Below are 23,739 nucleotides of genomic sequence, written 5' to 3' on the forward strand. Positions count from 1 at the left end.
GCTGATGAATTCAGGGTCAACTATGTGATAAACCACCCAAAGCATAGGGTGGAGTCAGGAGATTTGAAGATATGCCTGGATGTGGTGAGGTGTTTTGGTGTGATGCAGGATGGGACGTAACCACTGACCTGTAGATGAGACTGAGCAACTTACACTGAATTCTAAAGCTGCTTGTGATCCTTCATGAGTTACTACACTAATAGAGGCATCTGCGTCTGTGCAGTGGTCCCAGGCGTGTTGCTATTCATAGTTTGAGCTCCTTTGTACAAAGGTTAATTCTTTCATTTGTTCCTAGGAACTCTGATGTTTATTGCCCTTCACTGATTGCCCTTGAAATATGGACACAGTTCACAGTCACCCTCATTGGCAAGCGAACAGTCATGTTTAGCCCAGACCAGCCAAGAGATGTGGATTTCACTTTCTGAAGATTAATGAAGTACAATCTCAAGGTTACATAGTTACTCTTACAATGACTGCCATTCCCTCTCAATTTCTCCAGCACTTTGTGTCATTACACTTTAAAACTAGACACGGTCACCATGGGGCTCCCTCCCCCTCACCTGCTGTCGCTTCCAATGTTTCTTGGTTTCTTGGTCCTCCAAGATATTCCAAATGGAATGTAAACTGGAGGTGGTGAAGGGAGGGCTTAAGCCAGAAAGGGTTATTGGGAAGAAAGAGCTACTTTAAATTTAGTTGCATCTGGTTGGGTAACTATAGTAGGGTGGAGATTATTCCATGCTTTAATTGTGCGGGGGAAGAACGAATTGCTGTACACATCTGTCTTTGTAGCTGGGATCACAAATTGCATCGAATGCCCTCGTCTGCTCCTAATTAGTTTGGGTTTGGTGTAGGTCTTGTGATCTATGTTGAGCTGACCATTTAACATTTTGTAAAAACAGGTCAAACGGTGAGCTTCACGTCTGTCTTGGAGAGGGTTCCACCCCAGAGAATTCAGAAGTTTGGTGACGCTCGCTTCTCTCTCATAGGTGTTAGTAACAAATCGAGCTGCCTGTCTTTGGACACGTTCGATGGAAGAAATGTTTTATTTGTGTATGGGTCCCATGCTGCAACTGCGTAGTCCAAGTGAGGTCTAACGAGGGTGAAGTATAGCTACTCCTTGACAGAAGTTGAACAATGATGCGCCTCATAAAATTTAGGACACCTGTTGCCAAGGTGGAGTATGTCGGTGACTCTGAGCGAGAGGAGGGGGGGGGGGGGGGTTAGAGGCCAACTGTACAGAGTGACGGGAGAAGTAGACAATAGACAATAGGTGCAGGAGTAGGCCATTTGGCCCTTCGAGCCAGCACCACCATTCACTGTGATCATGGCTGATCATCCACAATCAGTACCCCGTTCCTGCCTTCTCCCCATATCCCTTGACTCCGTTATCTTTAAGAGCTCAATCTAACTCTCTCTTGAAAGCATCCAGGGAATTGGCCTCCACTGCCTTCTGAGGCAAAGAATTCCACAGGTTCACAGCTCTCTGGGTGAAATTTTTTTTCCTCATCACCGTTCTAAATGGCCTACCCCTTATTCTCAAACTGTGGCCCCTGGTTCTGGACTCCCCCAACATCAGGAACATGTATCCTGCCTCTAGCATGTCCAATCCCTGAATAATCTTATATGTTTCAATAAGATACCCTCTCATCCTTCTAAACTCCAGTGTATACAAGCTCAGCCGCTCCATTCTTTCAACATATGACAGTCCCGCCATCCTGGGAATTAACCTTGTGAACCTACGCTGCAGTAGTCGAGCAGGGAGCTGATCATCCAGAACCAGTAGCTGACTGAACAGCACGCACCAAAAACTTTTCACTGTATCTACTAGCGAGTACAGAGGTAAATGTCCCAATATTAAACTAAACTAAATTAAAACTGACATTAACACTAGTACTGCCTTTAATTGGTAATGGGACCAACTATCATGCAGCTTCAGTAAGAACGGAAACAATAAGCAGAAAACGTAAAAACAAGATCAAATTTAATTTTTACAAATTGACACCAAACACAAAACTTGGTAACTGGGAGAGCTGGGATGACAAATGTTTCCGTCAGATTGGTCTTGTGCTAAGAACTATAACAACAAAACTGCCTGCTCTTATAGCTCTAGTATATAGTGGGACTGTTGATACAATTGTAGGGGGGACTTGATTCATTTTGTACATGAACATTTAGAATCTACAAAACATTTCATGGTGAACAACAAAAGCCAGAAAAAATATGACTCTACATTGTAGGTAGACAAAAATGCTGGAGAAACTCAGCAGGTGAGGCAGCATCTATGGAGCAAAGGAATTTAGATCAGTGCATGCTCCTTTAACATAGTGACCTCACCACTACTAACCACTCCCTATTATCTTCAGTATAACTGTAGCCTCCCCACGTCTCTCTCGCTCTCTAGCTCCAGTGACAGACCACGGACAGCTAGGGCACAGTGTGTGTTTTATACCAGTATCTATAATAAAACATGTAGTGAAGACCACAAGTGTTTGGAAGCCATTACAAGGAATAGGTGACATTTCGGGTCGAGACCCTTCCCTCCAACTCTACATTGTAGAACTAGTTCTAATTTTTTTTTTAACCCATTGGGCCAAAGGTAATAAAACATTTTGGATTTGAGACAGAATCACTGACCGGAAGCATATGGTGCGTTGGGCTATCAGTATTTTAGTGACTTTTGTAAGGTTTGGTGCTTATCGTTCATGATACACATTGTAATCTGGATTTAAATGTAGGGAGTGGTCTGAATTTAGTTTAGTTTAGTTTAGAGATACAGCGCAGAAACATCGAGTCTGCACCGACCAGCGATCCCCGCACATTAACACCACACACACACACACAAAGGACAATCTTACATTTATGCCAAACCAATTAACTTAGAAACCTGTACGTCTTTGGAGTAACCGAAGAAACCGAAGATCTTGGAGAAAACCCACGTGATCACGGGGAGAACGTACAAACTCTGTACAGACAGCACCCGGAGTCAGGATCGAACCAGGGTTTCTGGCGCTGTAAGGCAGAGGCTAGATGGCTATGCCACTGTGTCGCATAAATATTTAATATTATATTTGCAGATAATGGGGATAAAATGCCCGTGTGGTTGCTGGTGAGTGAAAAGGAAAGGTATCAGGATAATATCGATGCATTGGCCAGGATGTGAAAAGAAGTGATACATATAATGTGATTCAGGAGAAATGAAAGGTAACAAATGAAAACAAACAGGGTTCATGTATAATCAATAAAAGATAAACTACTGGTATTGTTAAGAAAAACTGAAACCTTGAAACCGTCGACAAATTACCAAGGGCAGGAGCTCAATCAGTTATGAAAGCAAAGAAATACTTTATTTTGATGATAGACACAAAAAGCTGGAGTAACTCAGCGGTCAGGCAGCATCTCTGGAGGAAAGTGACATTTCAGGTCGAGATCCTTCTGAGACTCAGGGGATAGGGGAATGAGAGATATATACTTTCTTTCATTGGAAATAGCTCCTATGCTCATTGGCCTATATTGGCTACCAGTTAAACGATCCTTTGAGTTTAACATTTTCATCCTTGTTTTCAAATGATTATGTCCTGCCTTCTTTCATTTCCGTAGTCTCACTAGCTTTATAGCCATCCAAACGCAGCACTTCTCTAATTCTGACCACTTGCGGTTAGTTGTCAAATTTTCGTTAACTCTCCGTGAAGCACCTTTGCATATTTTACTACATTAGAGTCTCTATATTAACCTGAATGTTGTTATTGTCCAAGTTTTTTATCATGTATAACATATCCCATCTTATTGAAAGGCTCAGTCCACAGACCTAAGCTTTTCATAAGTTCCAGCAGAATTAGGCCATTTGGCCCACTAGGTCTACTCCACCATTTAATCATGGCTGATCTATCTCTCCCTCCAAACCCCATTCTCCTGTCTTCTCCCACAACCCAACCTTACTAATTAAGAATCTGTCAATCTCCGTCATTAAAAAAAATCCATTGACTTGGCCTCCATAGCCGTCTGTGGCAATGAGTTCCACATATTCACCACCCTCTGATTAAGAAAATTCCTCCTCATCTTTCTAAAGGTATGTATATTTATTCTGAGGCTTTGCACCAGTTCTTCTTTAAAGCAGCTTTGAACTTAGATTATAGAACAGCACTGCACAAGAACTTGCTCTTCAGCACATGATGTTGAACAAGGTATCTGTTTAAATGAATCACTTCCACCGATATATGTTCTGTCTCCGTCCACTCCCTGCATATTCATGTCATAAGTGATAGGAGCAGAATTAGGCCATTCGGCCCATCAAGTCTACTCCACCATTCAATCATGGCTGATCTGTCTCTCCCTCCTAACCCCATTCTCCTGCCTTCCCCCCATATCCTCTGACACCCCTATTAGTCAAGAATCTATGTATCTCAGCCTTAAAAATGTCTATCAAAAAGCCTCCTATCCCCATTGTTGGATCTGCTTGCACCACCCCAGGCACCATGTTATGGGCACCCACCACCCCTGGCACCATGTTATGGGGACCCACCACCCCTGACACCATGTTATGGGAACCCACCACCCCTGGCACCATGTTATGGGAACCCACCACCCCTGGCACCATGTTATGGGAACCCACCACCCCTGGCACCATGTTATGGGACCCACCACCCCTGGCACCATGTTATGGGGACCCACCACCCCTGGCACCATGTTATGGGAACCCACCACCCCTGGCACCATGTTATGGGAACCCACCACCCCTGGCACCATGTTATGGGACCCACCACCCCTGGCACCCTGTTATGGGGACCCACCACCCCTGGCACCATGTTATGGGGACCCACCACCCCTGGCACCCTGTTATGGGAACCCATCACCCCAGGCACCATGTTATGGGTAGCCACCACCCCTGACACCATGTTATGGGTACCCACCACTCGCTGTGTAAAAACACCTGTCACCAACAAGAAAGGTACCAGCAATCATCGCTGCAGAAGAACACTTTCCATAGACCCCCAGCCTTCCACCGCTACCCTCTTCCTTCTATGTGTAAGCCAGTTCTGAATCCAAACTACAAACCCACAGTGAATCCCATGCATCTTTCTCTTTTGGATCAGTCTATCAAGAGCCACCTTGTCAAATGGCATATTAAATTCCACACAGACAATATCCACTACCCTACTCTCATCAATCACCTTTGTCACCTCCTCAACAAAAAACGAAATCAAATTAGGAAGACATGAGCAGGCCAGGAGTAAGTCATGGTGATATCCCAAATCAGCCCATTTTCTTCCAAATATGAGTAAATCCCATCCATAAGAATACTTGTCGATAGTTTTAATACCAACTGATGTGAGGCTCGTCTTGGTTCTTGGTTCTTGGTTTCTTGGTCCTCTAAAATATTCCAAATGGAATTTAAACTGGAGGTGGTGAAGGGAGGGCTTAAGCCAGAAAAGGTTATTGGGAAGAAAGAGCTACTTTAAATTTAGCTGCATCTGGTTGGGTAACTATAGTAGGGTGGAGATTATTCCATGCTTTAATTGTGTGTGCGGGGGAAGAACGAATTGCTGTACACATCTGTCTTTGTAGCTGGGATCACAAATTGGATCATCAGTTTATAATTTCCTGGATTTCTCTTCTTAAACAAAGAAACAACATGGGCTACTCTCTAGCGATGCAATTTAAAGGTTCGCTTTGAAAGAAACGTGTCTGACTTATGACTAAAGATGATACAATCTTAAGTCAGGGTCAAATTTGAAGGAGAAAAATATTCAGTGCACAAATGTTTCTGATGAAATTGTAAATTTAGCAAATCATATTTTGTGTTATGGAGATGTGCAATAAATACTGCATTGTGTGTTGCAGGATAGAGAATGGAATATTGATTCACTTTCAATAAAGGGTTAATAGTAACAAAAATTCACAGAAACATTTTTTTAATGCAGCAGTTGTCAAGTCAACCCTTGAGCATGTAATTCAATACATTCACAGCTGATCCACTATATCGGTGCCTTATTCCAGCTCTCTCCCCATATATCCCATGATACTTTAGTGTGAATAATCCTGCATTAATCTATTCAAAGTGTTCATGAGATCCCCTACACTCTTTGCTGCTACCAAGTTTCATGTGTTCACCACCATTGAGCACATACAGATCTTCTCACTTATCTTCATTCAAAGACCCCGACAGTCCTTGCATGTGAGGCAGAGGTTCACTTGAACCTTGTCCAATCTCATCTACTGTATCCGCTGTTCCAGGTGTGACCTCTTATACATAGGCGAGACCAAGCGCAGGCTCGGCAATCATTTCGCTGAACATCTCCCTCCGCTCAGTCTGCCTAAACCTACCTGATCTCCCGGTTGCTAAACACTTTAACTCATCCCCACACTGACCTTCCTGCCGGGGGCCACCTCCACTGTCAGGGTGAGGCCCAACGCAAATTGGAGCAACAGCACCTCATCTTTGCTTGGGCAGCTTACACCCCAGCGGTATGAATATTGAATCCTCCAACTTCAAGTAACCCTTGCATTCCCTCTCTCTCTCCACACTCCCCCTTCTTAGTTCTCTGACCAGTCTGACTGTCCACCTGATTAAATTTTACATTGTATGCCTCGTTGTCACCTTTCCCTAGCTAACAATTATCTACATTTTCTGTGATCTTTATCCCCTTTGTTCTACCCGTCCGTATCTCTCGTTTCCATCTCCCCCGACTCTCAGTCTGAAGAAGGGTCTCAACCCGAAACTTCACCCATTCCTTCTATCCAGAGATGCTGCCTGTCCCACTGAGTTACTCCAGCAGTTTGTGTCTATCTTTAGTCCTTACCCCATATCATGAGACTGTGACTCCTGGTTCTAGACCACCCATTCACCCCACCATTCCTCCCCCCCCCCCCCCATCCTCTGTCCCCACTCCCTCCCCCCCCGCCCGCCGCTTCCACCCCCACACCTATCCCCCTCCATCTTACTACACTAGTCAGGATTTGCATGATTTCTTAGGAGGAGGCGCTGTCCTGAACGGCTGCCTGTCCTGCAGCTGTCCGTTTTTTCCCCTTCTTTTTTATTATTTTTAGTACGTTGAGTGTGTAGTCAGGGGGCCTAATCTTTTTATGTGTGGGGGTGGTGGGGGGGAAGGGGGAAACTGCTTTTCGAGTCCCTACCTGGTCGGAGGGGTTGCCTTCCTCCGAGCAGCGACTTCGACCTGTCCTTGCGGCCTACCAGCGGGTCCTGGAGCGACGTTTCCCTGAGGGGACCTGGCCAGAACATCGGCTTTGGCGGCGGCGCAGAACATCGGCTTTGGCGGCGGCGCAGCGCTGGAGCGCTATTGCGGAGCGGGCGATGCCTTTCCTGGGTCGCCGCGCTGGGACTCCAGTATGCTTGGTACCGCCGAGGAAAACATCGTGGAGCCGCGGTTCTGCGGAGCGGCCGGCTGCGACGTTGAACTTACATCTCGCCGAGATCACCAGTGTGCGGAGCTCCGTCTGGCGCGGTCTGTTGGCTTGGAAGCCGCAGGCTCCGGTGGGAAGGCAGCCGTTCCTGGCACCCCAAGCCGCTGGGGGTTCTCCCGACGCCGGAGCACCATCACCCGGCGAGAACATCGGGCGCCGTGGCGGCGACTGTGGAGGCCTCAATAGGCCCGACTTTGGGTGGACAAGAGGATGGGGGCTGGACTTTGTGCCTTCCCCCACAGTGGGAATCACTGTGGGGGGATGTTTTTGTGTTGAACTTCTTTTTGAATGCTATGTTGTATTTTTATTAGTGTGCTGCAAGGACATCAGAATTTCCCCTGAATAAGGGGATTAATAAAGTTTAATCTAATCTAATCTAATCTAATCTAATCTAATCTAACTAGATCCATTGCATAGAGCATTGTCACATGGGGAAGGACTACTATAAGGACTACCTCCAAACTGAGACAGTGGCAACATTACGGTCTGCACTATCGATCAAGCTTGGGGAACATTGTATAAAATGCAGAAACAGCTCCCTTTAGATTATTTTACTCTACATTGAAAAATTAAAAGATTGAATTCAGATGTGAAATATGACTTCAGACATACCAGAAGGAAATAAAGCATAACTTTTGTATTTTTCCAAAGCACAAGATTGAGTCATGACTGAAATTATGTAGACAATAATCATTATCAATTAATATTTCCAACAACAGATTTGTAAAACATTAATTAAACTACAAGACATTTTTTGTGCTTGTGGCTTTATACGGCAGTTAACTGCAAGATATTGTAGATTTTATAAATTAGATCAGTAGAGAATATTTTCTGTTTCAGTTGGGATTTTTAACTTTGTGTTATCCATTGAGGAAGAGTTTGCTATAATCAGATGAAAAGGAAAAAAATGAGAATTGTGAATTGTAGTTATTTTTAAGTTAACTGAATAAGTGTCTAATTAGTCAATAATTTAAGAAATAACATTTAACAAAGGCTAAGGTCCACTGGGGGATGAACAACACTGTCTATTTATGAAACTGTCTTTCCATCTGCATTGACTTTTGAAATAGTGCCTTCTCCTTCCTTGGTCCCGTGTGTTGTCACCAAAGCTTCCTGTCTGAAACTTAGCCTTCAGCACCTCCTACTGAATGATACACAATGGTGTCATTTCTTCCCAAGATAATTTAACCCATGAAAAAATATCCAGTTCCTGAAACAACAAACATATTAACTACTCCCAAGAGGAGGGGATTTAATGGATCGTAAATAATTGGCGTCAAAAAATATATTTATATATATTTTAACCTGTTGCAAACGTAAAGCCATGAATAAAGTTTATTTTGATTTGTATTTAAAATTGTTTTCATTATAGCACAGAGTATTTTTTTTTAACCCGAAGCTTCCACTGAGCAGTAGAAATTTCCCAACGCCGGAATTCCCTCCACAACGTCATTGGTTTGGTCATTCTTGTGAATTTAAGAAATCGAAATTCAGGATACGCACATCGACTTCAACATTAGCCAATGAGCTTCATAACAAAGACAATGTACTCGCCTTAAAATTAGATCAGTACAGAATACTATTTCTCAGTAGAGCCTTAAAATTCATCCTTTTGTCCGAGAAATGGAGAGAAAACCAGAGGGCAGAACTGGGCGGCATGCAGCGCCCGGGGTGAGATTCAACCCCCTTCCCACAGTTAGCGGCCGGTATATGAAAGACCCTGCCGCCTGGTTTGTTGCCACTTTCACGATGAGCTTTGGAACCAGGCTACCACTAGACCGTGGACATAGTGTCATGTTTACAGCGGTGAAGCTGCCTAACATGTAATTGACAAACATTGAAATTCACTCACATCAGCCGCAGGGATAAGGACTTCGGTTTTGTCCGCTTCGCCTTCTGCTTTTTCTGGTTTCTGCCCCAAAGTCGCGGGGAGCGAGATCTTCACCATTTTGAGGAAATATAATGAACACTCTCTCTCCCTCCCTCTCGTTCTCTTTCTTTCTCTCTCTCGCTCAGCTTTGAAAATGAAACAGAACAAAAATGTCGCCAGCTATCTGCGTTTCCTGCTTCTGATCTGACCCTTCGGTTTCCGGAAGTTTCAGGATTTGTGTGCCAGTGTTATGTGGAAAGGGGAAAGCCTTTCAGCCAAAGAACTTAGAGCAGCTCTGTTCTAAGATCTTTGCTTTCAGCTGTTTTTCTAAGGTGAGTAAGCGAAGGGGTTGTACCTTTGGAACGCAGGTGAAAGCAACCTTCGCTTCATGGGGAAACTGACAATAACCTTAACGCTACAGGCCAGGAGTAAATGTGACGATCTTTTTGGTGGGCTTGAGGTCACTTATTCTGATATCTCCCCTTCTAGATAGAAATATAGAAAATAGGTGCAGGAGGAGGCCATTCGGCCCTTCGAGCCAGCACCGCGATTCATTGGGATCATGGCTGATCGTCCCCTATCAATAACCCGTGCCTGCCTTCTCCCCATATCCCTTGACTCCACTAACCCCTAGAGCTCTATCTAACTCTCTCTTAAATCCATCCAGTGACTTGGCCTCCACTGCCCTCTGTGGCAGGGTATTCCATAAATTCACAACTCTCTGGATGAAAAAGATTTCTCACCTCAGTCTTAAATGACCTCCCCTTTATTCTAAGACTGTGGCCCCTGGTTCTGGACTCGCCCAACATTCTACCTCATAAGGAAATCATCGAATCATTGAAAATAAGGCCGTTCAGCCCACCATGTCCATGCTAGCCCTCAATGACTAACTACTAAACCTATATACCAGCATTGAATCGGCAGTCTTCCACACCATGACCTTTAGTTTATTGTCACATGTACCAAGGTACAGTGAAAATCGTGTTTGGTGCGTGCTATCCAGTCACCGAAAAGACTCTATACGATTACAATCAAATAAAAGGGAATAAAGTTTAGTGCAAGATAAAGTATAGTAAAGTCCAATTAAAGATAGTCCAAGGGTCTCCAATGAGGTAGATGGTAGCTCAGGACCACACTCTAGTCTACCTTCAATTTTCCAGCATCTGCAGTTCCTTCTTAAACACCACACTCTAGCTGTTGATAGGATGTTTCAGTTGCTTAATAACAGCTGGGAAGAATCTGGAGTTTCACTCTCTTCTCATGATTTTTTAATGTGCACTCTCCCATCAAGTCACTACTTTAAAAAAACTATATAATAATGTTGGTGGACTAAAGTTAGTATTATTTTTTTGTTCATAACCTCTTACCCTAAATCTTAACCATCTTATGGTTAATTTTCCATAAAAGTGTCTTTAAAACAAGTTTATGCCCTTTACTTTTAGATGCCTCTACTATAGAGACAGGTTTCCTACCACCTACCCTTTGTATACACCTCATATGTTTGTATTCTTCCCTTGAGACTGCCACAACACTCTTCCTCACCAGATAAATTAAACCTGGCCTATCCAGTCTCTCCTCAAAACTAAAAAGCTTCATCCTGATGAATCTCCTCTGCACCCTCTCCAGAACCATCAAGACTTTACTTTAGTACGGCAACCCAAACTGTACACAATATTCCATCCGTGGCCTAACCAGTCTTTTATAAAACAGAAGCCTGTGGAGGTATTATATTCCTTGCTGACAAAGGTAGACAAAAATGCTGGAGAAACTCAGCGGGTGAGGCAGCATCTATGGAGCGAAGGAATAGGCAACATATCGGATCGAGACCCTTCTTCCTCAACTCCTTATAGACAGCACCTTTAATCAAGATCGAACCCGGGTCTCTGGCACTGTGAGGCGGCAATTCTACCGCTGCACCACAGTGCCGCCCATCTCTAATCTTATCCACCAGTGATAGTCCATATAATGAACAGATAGTGGAACCTTCTTTGTCACTTCTTTTTAAGTATATTCCCCTACACTTTCTATACTAATGAAGGCGTTCCCAGTTTCCAATTCTCGGTACAGAGCCCATATGCTTTTTAAAAAAAGGAAGCATATGGGCTCTGTACCGAGAATTGGAAACTGGGAACGCCTTGGCTCCATATCCATTGTTTGACGAAATTCCCAGAAATATTTTTCTTTTTAAAGCCACTCCCTGGCACAGCTCTAAGTAGTTTTTTCGTGCAATGTTGAGATGGGAACCAGGCTAATCTTTCAAATAAAAGCAATCAGAAACAGTGAAATGAAGACACGAGGAACTGCAGATGCCGGAATCCTGAGCTCAAACACAAAGTGCTGGATCAAGAATCTGGACCGTCTGAGAGCAACTCAGAGTGTCAGGCAGCATCTATGGAGGGAATAGATAAGCGACACTTTGGGTCAGCACCCTTTTTACAGAACTGTGAAACCAGGGCTAGAAAAGTTAATGCTCTGCAGAATAGTTGCCAAACTGTAACACGGGCCAAAAAAATCTAGGCAAAAACAAATGGCAAAAATTAACATGCACCAGTTAAGTGATTCCACTATGAATCTATCAGACTAAATCTCTACACTCCTACCCCCTCTAGCTGTGAGTATTGGGGAAGATGCTTCACCAGCTAACAGAATGAGGAGGCTCCAAGGATATTTAGTTTTTAGAGATACATGGAAACAGCACAAAACATCGATCACTTGTTCACACTAGCTCTGTTTCTCATCCACTAGCTGCACACAAGAGGCAATTGACAGAGGCTAATTAACCAACAAACCCACACATCTTTGGGATGTGGAGGACACTGGAGTAGCTAGAGGAGCCCACGCGGTCACACGAAGAACGTGCAAACGCCACACAGAGAGCACCCAAGGTCAGGATCAAACGTGGATCTCGTGCTGTGAGGAAACAGCTCTACCAGCTGTGCCAGTGCCACCATTGTCAAAAGCAAGGCTCAGGGCCCAAGCCCAAAAGACAAAGCTAAAGCACTTTTAATTCTCCTCAGCCAGAACCGCAGTGTGTATGATCCATCTCACCTTCTGCCTGAGTTCTTCACCCCCACAGAAGTTAAGACTTCAGCTAGTTTGATATAAAGTAGTGGCCGCCAGCACAGGATACAACAAAGGCTTTAGATGACAAAGGCTGTGGTGGTAATGACATGCACTTTAAAATTGGCTGCATCTCTAGTTGAACGATAGTAAGTAACAATATAGAAAGATGCCCTGGTATGTTGCATCCACTAAAATAAAAAAGACAAGTTTGTTCTGGCAATAAGGCCCCTCATTCTAATCTTGAACAGTGATCACGTGTCATCAATATTGCCACCTGATAACATTCACAAATAACTAGTTCCCTGACTTGAGAAGGGTCCCGGCCAGAAACATGGATAGACTTGGTTTATACTCTCTAGAATTTAGGAGATTGAGAGGGGATCTTATAGAAACTTATAAAATTCTTAAGGGGTTGGACAGGCTAGATGCAGGAAGATTGCTCCCAATGTTGGGGAAGTCCAGGACAAGGGGTCACAGCTTAAGGATAAGGGGGAAATCCTTTAAAACCGAGATGAGAAGAACTTTTTTCACAGAGAGTGGTGAATCTCTGGAACTCTCTGCCACAGAGGGTAGTTGAGGCCAGTTCATTGGCTATATTTAAAAGGGAGTTAGATGTGGCCCTTGTGGCTAAGGGGATCAGAGGGTATGGAGAGAAGGCAGGTACGGGATACTGAGTTGGATGATCAGCCATGATCATATTGAATGGCAGTGCAGGCTCGAAGGGCCGAATGGCCTACTCCTGCACCTAATTTCTATGTTTCTATGTTTCTATAATCTATTCTTGTTCACCAGGAATGCTGCCGGACTCATCGAGTTACTCCAGGATTATGTGTCTTATTTTTTTGCTAGTTCCTTGATGCTGAGTTTGAATTTTGCAAGGACCACTCAACTCCCGACAATTTTACAGCTTTGGTTCTCTAATATAACTAAAGAGCTAAACCCCTAAGTTTAATTTCCCTGATGGACAATTGTTAGATTGTGCTGACAAATGAAGATAATAGCCATAAAGAATTTCATCATTTGGAGTTATATATTGTACAAAAGCATGCGTTTGTTCTTGTTGGAGGTCAGTTATCCACATGCTAGGATTCAGGATGGCAGCTGCCATGTTGAATTGCATAATTCAAGAGGGTGGTTCATCACCAGCTTCTCAACTGTTAGGGAAGGGAAATTGCTGGTTTCAGCGCAACTCAAAGTGCTGGCTCAGCCTATGAAGCCCACATCCCTTGAACAAATAATAAAAATACTGCATAAGCTCATGAGGAATACATCCTTGGCCCACTAAATGGTAACATTAAATCTATTGAATCACACCGAGTTGCAGGAAGGATGCGAGAGGGCGTAAAGATATTTACAAGGAAATTGCCATGGCTGAAGAATGAGGAGAGACAAGTGTGGAGGATTATTTTTATTTTCATTAAATAATTTGGATGAAAATGCAATAGGTCTGATTAGTTACTTTGTAATTCAATATGATCAGCCATGATCATATTGAGTGGCGGTGCAGGCTCAAAGGGCCTAATGGCCTACTCCCGCACCTATTTTCTATGTTTCTATGTAAATAGCCCAACTTTTGGTGGAATTGCACGTATTGGGAAAGATTGCCAAATGACATAGATCTGTTGGATGGAGAATGTATCTTTATTCTCTTACCACCTACTTATTTCCAGTAACCTCCCAACTAATTTCAGAATATGGGAAAGAACTTGCACATACCCAGGGAGAATATGCAGACGCAATGATAGACACAAGGAACTGCCGATGCAGGTTTACAAAAAAAGGGACAAAGTGAACATGCAAAGGGGATGTTTTAAGGTCAGGACCCTACAGAGCTGGAGGAACTCAGTGGGTCAGGCAGAATCTCTGGAAGGCATGGATATGCAACTGTTCTTGTCAGCCCCTTCTTCAGGCTGATTGTCGTGAGAAGAAAGCTGGAAGAGAAGTGGGGGGGGGGGGGGGTGGGACAAGACCAGATAAGTGATAGGTTGATGCAGGCGAGGGAGGTTTGCGTGGCAGATAGGTGGACAAAGACCAAAGAGGAAAAGGAGATAAAAGGCTGCAAGGACAGAAGAGGTGTGGAGTGCAAAGCCAGAGGAAGGGATAGAGATGGACGGGGACAGGGGGAGGGGTGGGTGGTGCAGGATAGTGGGAGAAAAGGGAGTATATGCAGTTCGGGTGCAGTGAATGGAGGGAGATGGGGTTGTAGGATAGTTACCTAAAATTGGAGAATTCAATGTCCTTTAAATCAATCATTCTTTTGAAGACCAGTGAGATTTCTGAATATTTATCCATTTCTTTAACTATAATGTCCTCAAAAAGATTCTATTACAGCAAGTTAGAAATATTTGCTTCAAATACAAAAGGGTCTCTAACCTGCAGTCGTATAATGCTTACAATTAAGTACAGACCATCTGGAGATAACTTACCGTGATCTTACACTTTATGGTTGCTGTAGGATTAATGAAGAAAGATTTAGATGAAGGTCTACGATTCAAAGTAGTTTTCCTTGGTACTTCTACAAGAAATGACCCCTGGGTGTTGTTAAATGCCATTGGGTTTTTTGTCAGCATACTTATCCAGTATTAATCATAAACTATATCCAAGTAAAGTTGAATAATATAAATCTTCTCTGACATTTGCGTTTTTAGCTGAATGCTGCAGACTGTAAGGATCTGAGAACGATATGTTTGCTGATTAGGTATCATGCATTTTGCAATCCAATTTCAAGGGAACAAACAGTTATGTTGGTCTTTAACAAAAAAACACACAAACTTTGGGTTTGTTTAGATTCCAGTTTCTGGCATCCGAATAGGAACATTTTTGGGTCATCTGGAGAGTTGCTGCATCACATTGGGCCAAAGCATCTAATGATAGACAGAGACTATTTTAAAATCAGCCTAAAGAAACTGGTTACTTGCAAGAGATTCAAAAGAGAGAAGTGCAAATATTAGATACACATTACTGTTGACAACATTCAAAATGACTCAATTGCATTTTCCTCTATATAATTCTGGTTTAAACTTGAAAATCAAAACACTGACACATTGGATGTTTAATCAAAATTTATTTGTATCCTTGGGGCCAGACGTTCTGATGTTAAACTATGTTTTCTAATGAGACAGGACATGTGTAGAAAGATTTACTATTTGTAAATCAGTTCTAGTTGTTCAAAAATTGTGCTCATATCCTGCAGAAATATCTTTGGAGGGCAATATTTCACAATTACTTGAAGATTCCAGTGCAACAGTTTCATATTATTTATAATTGCAGCATCATTTGAATATACATATGGCTAACCTGTATCAGCTTATGAAGATTTTAACTAGACTCATGCTATCTTAAGTTGTTCATATATTTGGCATCTTCCTAAAGTGAACTCATGCTTTCATATACAACCCAATTGTGATTATGGATTGCAAAGCAATTTATTACTCAGTAATGCATGGCTTCCAATTTTTAGTACAATGGCATACTTGCAGAACAGCCAATAAAGTAAATGCTTTCCATTGAGTTACTGTATGTCGCCATCAACTAAAAAAACAATGCCTATAGACATTCTTATTAAAACAAAAGCCGTTTCCAGATACAGTGGCGGCTGTACATATATCCTTAAAAACTCTATGCATGTGTGAATGGAGGTGGCTAAACCGTATACAGAAACACAGAATGCAGACTTGTATCCAGGTGTAAAATATAAGCAATATTACTGCTGTTGCAGACAAGGGGTAGATTATTAACTCCTCCCACGCTGACAAAACTTGCATTACATCTATCCTGAAGTTGAGGCGTCAAAGATACCAATATTAAAGGGATCTTTAAATAATCTAATTCTGCAGTAACTATTTCTAGAATCAGTAGCACAAGATTCTTCGATTTAATATGCAATTGACAAGAGGAAAATAAACTTTCATGGTGGTTTTTGCAATGTATAATTATTATTATTATTATTATTATTTTATAAGAGTGTGTTCAGTGTATATTGGCTGTAGATTAGCTGTGGGACGTTTACTATATCTCAGTACATCCCAAAAGAAAACACTGTAGCAAGGATGTTTTTTTTTTTTAATTACATAACATCTTTCAGATATTTTCTATCATCCGAGTTCACAAAAGTGAAAAACCTGTTGCCCTGGAATCTAAAAGCCAACATACATTTCAAGGCAAGGTTTGATTGAGTGTTTAAAAATTGGTATGATAACATTCGATATTACAAGCTTATTAGGTAAACTTACATTAAGGACACATAAGCAAAGAACTTTTCTGCAGGATTATTTAGCCAATTTTAAGGTCTCAAATATAGTAACTGAATGTGACGGGGGTTCACTGTTTGTGAAGATAAATCCAGTTTTTTTTTGGCAAGGTGAGAGATGAAGGGTGGTTGCATCCAGTTAATGTTAGCCTATCCTGATCATGGCAGCTCTTTAACAAATAGCTTAAGTATGGAATTGGTGTTTGAGTGCTGTTCTACTACAAATATTAAATCAGCAATTTCATGGGATCAGCAGAAATATTCAAATTACATACCAGCATTCATATGCAAAACTCAATATTAAGTAAATAGTTAGACTAATACAATAACATTCCTCCACTGTACAAAATTATTTTTAGAACTGAGCGGCCTAAGAGTTATGTACAAGGAACTGGCAAATCCCTCCAATGAAGTGCAGAGTTTCATAGCTAACTCCAAAACAGAAAATAGTTTTAATTAAAATTAGCATGGCTAAAATAGGTTTGAATGCATCTATTCTGTCAATTGTTGAAAATCAAATGGCCTACAAAAATCTATAAACTAATGAAATGTGTATGTACATCATTCTCCCTGCAAGAACAACCCTTATCACACAAATTTGTTCTCTTTAAAAGTCGGTGAATACTCTCAGGGAGACTATCACATCCCACAGTGGCCTGGGTTGGGGTTGGGAGGGAGGGACATTTCTCAGATCGACAATTCTTTGCTAGGATTATGAATTGTGTACAACTATGCAAAGAAATCCTGCTGGCAAACACTCAACATTCTGTAGGAGGAATGTGTGTGTTTGTGGTGTGATGGTAGTGGGGAAAGGTAGCAAGAAAGAGAGGTTGGGAGGTGGCGGCAGCATTTTATCTATATCAATTTCTTCTTCAGTAAACTTTCCTTGGTATCACAGAAGTGCTGCATATGGCGCACACTTGACAAGAAAAACATCAGGGAAAACTCTATGCCACAATATTGTAAGTCAGATTTCCCCAGGGCTGTTAAGCACAGCATTGCATTCTGGAAAGTAGGGTATTCATTAAATTTTCTCCCCACCTCACATTTGGGTTGAGCCTACTTTAAATTATATTGTGAGCAAATGCTATTAAAATACTTCAGAAAACAGATCATAGAAAAATATTCCCAACTAAATTAAATCACAAGTAATTCACCAAGTTCAAAAAGAAAAATCAACAGCATGGAGATTCAACACTTTAACCCCTTATGACTGTGGTGAGGGTCCTTAACGGTTAGTACCAATCAAATCCATTACCAGTTTATATCTCAGTTGCTAAGTAGATTAAAAACCTGGCATGCAACCTTGGTTTTATCAACCATTCTAATTTTCTATCTCTTTACATATACTAAGAACCCCTTCACCAATGTTTAACCATAAGACAGTGTGTTTGTATTTGTTTCAATGACAAATAAACTCCAGAGAAAGTCTGTGTTGTGCTCTAATGCGCAGGAAAGCAGCAGCTAAATTTCATCTTTGACTTCAAAACAAACAAAAACAAAACCCCTTCGCTGGACAGCAGATTAGCAGTAATCCTTAAGAATCGAGTAAGGGTGCTTGATGTTCAATAATAGACAGCAGTTGCTTAAGTTCTGTTTCATAACATAGCTTTATGATTCCTGGGGTGCCGGTCTCTTTAGATCTCGGATCTGTTTGACCAAGTAAGTCTTCTCATCATTGAATTGTTCATCTTCAGTCCTGTCATTCTGGAACTTGCTGAGAAACTCTATGAGTTTAGCCTGGTTTTTCAGCAAGATATCCAGAATTGGCTGAGTCTTATTTGGATTGGCCACAAACACCTAAAGAGAACACATTAGATCTTTAGATTAGCAAATTATTCAAATAAATTGCTGAACATATTTAAATACTGACCTTATTTCAAACAACGGTATATTTACACAATCTCAATCTTTTGTTTTAATTAGCAATCAACCTGTATTGACAATGTAGGAACTAAATTCCTCATGTGATGATATTTGGTATACATATACACACACACACACAGAGTTCAAAAACTTATATTATTCTTTGCCAACATGATAACCAATGAATTTTGACAGATGGAATTTACCTCGATCAGTGCAAAGTTTGCATTTTGGCAAATTAAACCAGCCTTACATCATAAACGGCAGGGCACCAAAGCGTATTGTAAATCAGAGAGATCTGGGGTACAAATACATAATTCTCTGAAAGTTGCAACACACATAGGGAAGTGAAAGTGGTGTCTGGACATTTCCTTGAATTGGACAGTACATTGAGAATAAGGGTTGAGATGTTACATAACAACTCAGGGCTCTCACTTAACTTTTTTTCACTGTTGCCAGCCGGGCAACCGAGGCAGCTTTTTAGGTTGCCGAATGACAGTTTAGGTGGTCATTTAAGACGGCTTGCATGACACGTGCGATAATGTGCTCGGCCGAAGTGCGTAGTTACCAGTCGGAATTATGCTCAATGAAGCATTCACATATTATTTCTGCTTCAAATAAAGTCACAAACTAAACATATTCACCAATCAAGACATGATATATACCACAATGACATGCAGAAAAATTATAATACAATATCTCAACTCTTTTTACACGTTGCAATTTCTATTATTTCTTTCCACTTCCAAACAAAAATGTGGTTAGATTATTCAGCGTATGATCTACCTGTGTCAATAAATCCTAGGCCATGGTAACATATATAATTAACCATGCACACTACAGATTGATGCAAGCATGTTTTTTGTGAAGGACTGAAAACTATCATGACATGGCCATAGCATAGGTCTCTTCCTCTTGAATCTTCAATCATCGATCGCTGTTGTGCCCAGTCACAACAAGGGAAGTTGATAAAGAATTGAATCGATCTGTTTGACACCTTTGAAGGTGGACACGGTAACAACATCAAGAGGGGAAAAATAGGTACATAATATATCCCTTCTGCTCGAGGATTTTGTAATTTAAAAGAAATGAAGAGAATGGAAATAGAAACATAGAAAATAGGTGCAGGAGTAGGCCATTCGGCCCTTCGAGCAAGTGTACTTTGATTTTCTTTTTCTTGTAAAATACTTGTTACTGTATTATTATTATTATTACCTGACGAGACCTATACCATACTGTTGAATGTATATAGTACCTCTTTTACTCTGTGCCCACTATGAAGATGAGTCATGGAAGTAGGTGACTATATTGAATGGCAATAAAAATGGCTGAAGCGGGGGTTTTTTTTTGTGGGGGGGTGGTAATCAACTTTAAATGAACAGAAACATTATATATGTGAGAACTTGTGTAACTTTTCTGCTTGATATTTAAACCATCTCCTGATAAGCAAAGTAAAGACAGCTGTTCAAATACATGTAAAGTCATTTTAATTGTCATCTGAGTGGCTCTGGAGCAGAGCATCCTCCTCATCAGGCTTGTCACTGTCAGGGTGAGGTCCCGAGGCAGATGCTGCAGCTGGGTCTTCTCCCGTGGCAGGCCTCCTTGCCCTCATCCCTCCTGCATGCCACAAGCTGATGGCTGGCCTGGGATCAAAGTCCTTGATGTTACTGGCATGCAGCATGATGAGGAGCTGGTCCGTCACCTGGTCGTCCTGGAGGGAACTTCTGATGGTGGTCTTCAGCTGCCTCAGCTGGCTGAAGCCTCGCTCAGCCTCAGCTGAACTTGCCGGTATGGTAAGGACGAGGTCAAAGAGAGTGCAGATGTTGGGTGACACTTGTGGTGTGGGACTTCCGGAACACCGTGCTGTATCACAACAACCCTTTCAACAACATGGCTGTTACTTGGCACTACACTGGAGCACTAGGGGGAGCTTCAATGCCCAAATTTCAGGGTGGGGTTCTGATGAAAAAGTGGGGGAGAACTGGTAAGCGAGAGACAGAGACACAGAGACAGAAAGAGCAGAGGCAGAGATGTAGACAGAGACAGGGACAGAGAGAGACAGAGACAGATAGAAAGACAGGGACAGAGACAGGTACATGGATAGATCAGGTTTGGAGGGATTTGGAATAAACGCTTTGCAGTTTCTCTCCCCCTCCCCTGGGGTGAGGGAGTTAAGGGCCTTTCCCACTTGAGCAACATTTTCGGCGACAGTCTGAAAAGAGGTTGTCGCGTTTTGGAATGTTCAAAATCCAGGGGCGACATTTGGGTGTCTCATCATGTCGTGCGCTGTGTCACACGCTGACGTATTCTGTCCTGCGGGTGACACCCGGTTAGGGTTAGGGCTAGGGTTAGGTAACTTTGCACTTTAAAGGAGGCTGTTGCTATACAGCCTGTCAAGCTAAGTGGAATTTTTTCTCCTGCACACCCTCAAATAACTGCCAACCACATGTGGTGCTCTAAACATTTTTAACCCATTAAATCAATCTAGTAATTTGACTGTTGCGATAAATCCGCAGCAAAAAAACACTTCAAACTACCAGTGAATTAAAAATAACTAAGTTCTATCCTAGATTGCCCAGGGGAACTGAAGATGTCTGTGCTGAATTTTTCAAGCAGGCTATAAAGTGACATGAAATCCTAAATAACTCGATGGTACAAACACAAGATTCTCCCTGGATCCCTGCATTGTGATAACACCTCCGGAAATGTACAAATCGGCATATAAACAAGATGCTTCTGTTGTGCCTGCTTCGTCCCAACAGACTTTTGAAGTGGGAAAGATCAGAATCACTATCGTGAACCCCATCCACCAGCCTTGCAGAATGTCATTAAAGATGGCTATCACTCAAAGCATCTTTAATGGGATAATCAACCATTTGCACACAGTTTATAGCAGACAAACAAAATGACGTTTTCAAAGCATGTTATGATCAAAGTGATGATGGGTGTGCACTTTCGGATTTGAAAGCAAGGTGAGTTTAGGACAAATTTTGGCGCCTAGCAGATAGTCGAGGAAGTGTGAATTGCCTGCACAGTGTCAGAGTGAAGTATATTTGGTATTAAAAGCTTGTAAAGGAACTGCCGACAGAGCTGACAGCACAGAGTTTGAGAGATAAATATGTGTTATATTTATCATTGGGTGAAGTGGTGAGGCTGTCAGATACAAAGTGCAGAAGTCAAAATAATGTACAACCGTTTGTAGCATTTTACATATAATCTTTAGTAATTTCTTGTCATCTTGTTTCTTTTTTGCAATGTTTGGCCTGCTTTAATAATGTTTTTAATAAAAGAGATGGGTTGTTCTGCTCTGTGAGATTTGACTAAAATTGATCACAAAGGGATTGGTTTCAGCCATACCTGAAACAATGTTGGGAAATGGTACCAATAATTTCCACAAAATACAGGGACTCCAAAGCAGAGTAATTATATGCACTACATTAATGCTCAAACCAAAATAGGTAAATTCAATAAGGTTAGATAATTGACATCTAACAACAACTTAGTGCTGAGCTACTCACTTTAGGTAGAAATAGGAAGATGTGTCTTTGATTTAAACAAAGACAAATTGCAGAGAATTGGCTTTTCCCTAATCCAGAGGGTTTACACAAGCTGAAATATTTATACTTGCACGCTATTTATAGAAATTGCTTATAATAACAAATAAATCATCATTATACCCCAAAATGGGGATGATCAGCCATGATCACATTGAATGGCGGTGCTGGCTCGAAGGGACAAATGGCCTACTCCTGCACCAATTGTCTATAAATTCTTCAGAAAAGTTCTGTTGCTGCGTGAATATGTATTTTTTGAGCATGGAAACAAGAGGCCATTTAGCTTCATGTTTATTCTGACACAGAGACCGTGAATGATCTGTGATAAACTTCATGAATCATTCTACCCTTGATGCATTCATTGACAGATCTTTGATCGTAATTCAAAATTAACAATCAACACACAAAATGCAATTTGCAGAATAGCCCATCAACAAAAAGCTCACCTAAGAGTGGGTGTCAGTTTTCCTTAATACGGCAACTATTAAATCACACCTTCATATTCTAAATTCTACCCAACTCCAATTCAAAGGTTCAGAGGTTCATTTATTGTCACATACACCAATTGGTGTCGTGAAATTCAAGTTGCCATTGCAGAACACTAATAAGAATACAACACAACATTAAAGAAGAATTTAACATAAAACATAAAAACAGCCCCCCACAATGGTTCCCACTATGAGGGAAGGGTCAAATCCAGTCCCCATTCCCTTGTCCACCCATAGTCGGGCCTATGGAGGCCTCCGCAGTCGCCGCTACGAGGCCCGATGTTTCAGGCCCTTCTCGCCGGGTTATGGTGCTCCGGCGTCGGGAGAACCTTCTCAGCGGCGTGGGATGCCTGAAACGGCCACATCCTTACCGGAGACGGCGGCTTCAGAAGCCGACAGGCCGCGCTGGATGGAGCTCCACCACTGGTGATCTCAGCGAAAGATCCCAGGCTCCCGATGTTAAAGTTAGTGCCGCCGCCCGCGGCTGGCCGCACCACAGACCCGCAGCTCCGCGATGTTCCATTGGCGGACCCATCACACCGGAACTCCAGCGTGGCGACCCGGGCAAGTCATCGCCCGCTCCGCAATGGTGCTCCAGCGCTGCGCTGCCGCCGAAGCCGAGGTTCTGGCCGGTCCCCTCAGGAAACACTGCTCCAGACCTCGATGGTAGGCCACGAGGACAGGTCGAGATGCTGCTCGGAGGAAAGCCTGCCTCTATGACCAGGTAGGAACTGAGAAATACAGTTTCCCCTTCCCCCCCCACCCATAAAAAGAATAGACCTCCAAACAACACTTTTTAACGTTCTAAAAATAAAAAAAGTGAAAAAAAAGTGAAAGGACGGACAACTGCAGGCAGAGCAGCCATACCCAACTGGACAGTGCCCCCCCCCCCAACCCCCAACCTCCAATTTACGTAATCTCCCAAATGGAACCCTTTGTAGCCATCTTTTACATTAGTCTAAACTAATTCATTTTTCAAGGTTTGACATGTATTCAATTTAGTCTTTGAAAATATAGAACAGCAGTATTTTTTTCAAAACTGCTCAATAAAAATATTAATACTCAACAAGCAATATTGGCTAAAATCTCAATGCTGGATTTACTTTTTTGCAAAGAACAAATAGACCAACTATGCCACTTTTCCTTTTGATATCATACTACAACTCAAAGCGAAATACCTCACAAATTGCTACTGTGCTGTTGACATAAAGAACACCCAATTTGTATACA

At 42.1% G+C, this 23,739-nt stretch overlaps 2 protein-coding genes across 2 annotated transcripts in view; both read right to left on the bottom strand.

Annotated features, from left to right (window-relative positions):
• The window catches only part of itm2c (integral membrane protein 2C), a 40,032-nt gene extending 30,395 nt beyond the window's left edge, over positions 1-9,637 (bottom strand). Inside the window, exon 1 of the mRNA XM_033031085.1 lies at positions 9,272-9,637. Coding sequence (XP_032886976.1) covers positions 9,272-9,367 — 96 coding nt within the window. The 5' untranslated portion in view covers positions 9,368-9,637. The remainder of the gene's footprint in view (positions 1-9,271) is intronic.
• Positions 9,638-15,399: 5,762 nt separating this feature from the next.
• The window catches only part of cab39 (calcium binding protein 39), a 67,588-nt gene continuing 59,248 nt past the window's right edge, over positions 15,400-23,739 (bottom strand). Inside the window, exon 9 of the mRNA XM_033031086.1 lies at positions 15,400-18,401. Coding sequence (XP_032886977.1) covers positions 18,213-18,401 — 189 coding nt within the window. The 3' untranslated portion in view covers positions 15,400-18,212. The remainder of the gene's footprint in view (positions 18,402-23,739) is intronic.

This window comes from Amblyraja radiata, chromosome 13 (genome assembly GCF_010909765.2).
Source record: "Amblyraja radiata isolate CabotCenter1 chromosome 13, sAmbRad1.1.pri, whole genome shotgun sequence".
Taxonomy (NCBI): Eukaryota; Metazoa; Chordata; class Chondrichthyes; order Rajiformes; family Rajidae; genus Amblyraja; species Amblyraja radiata.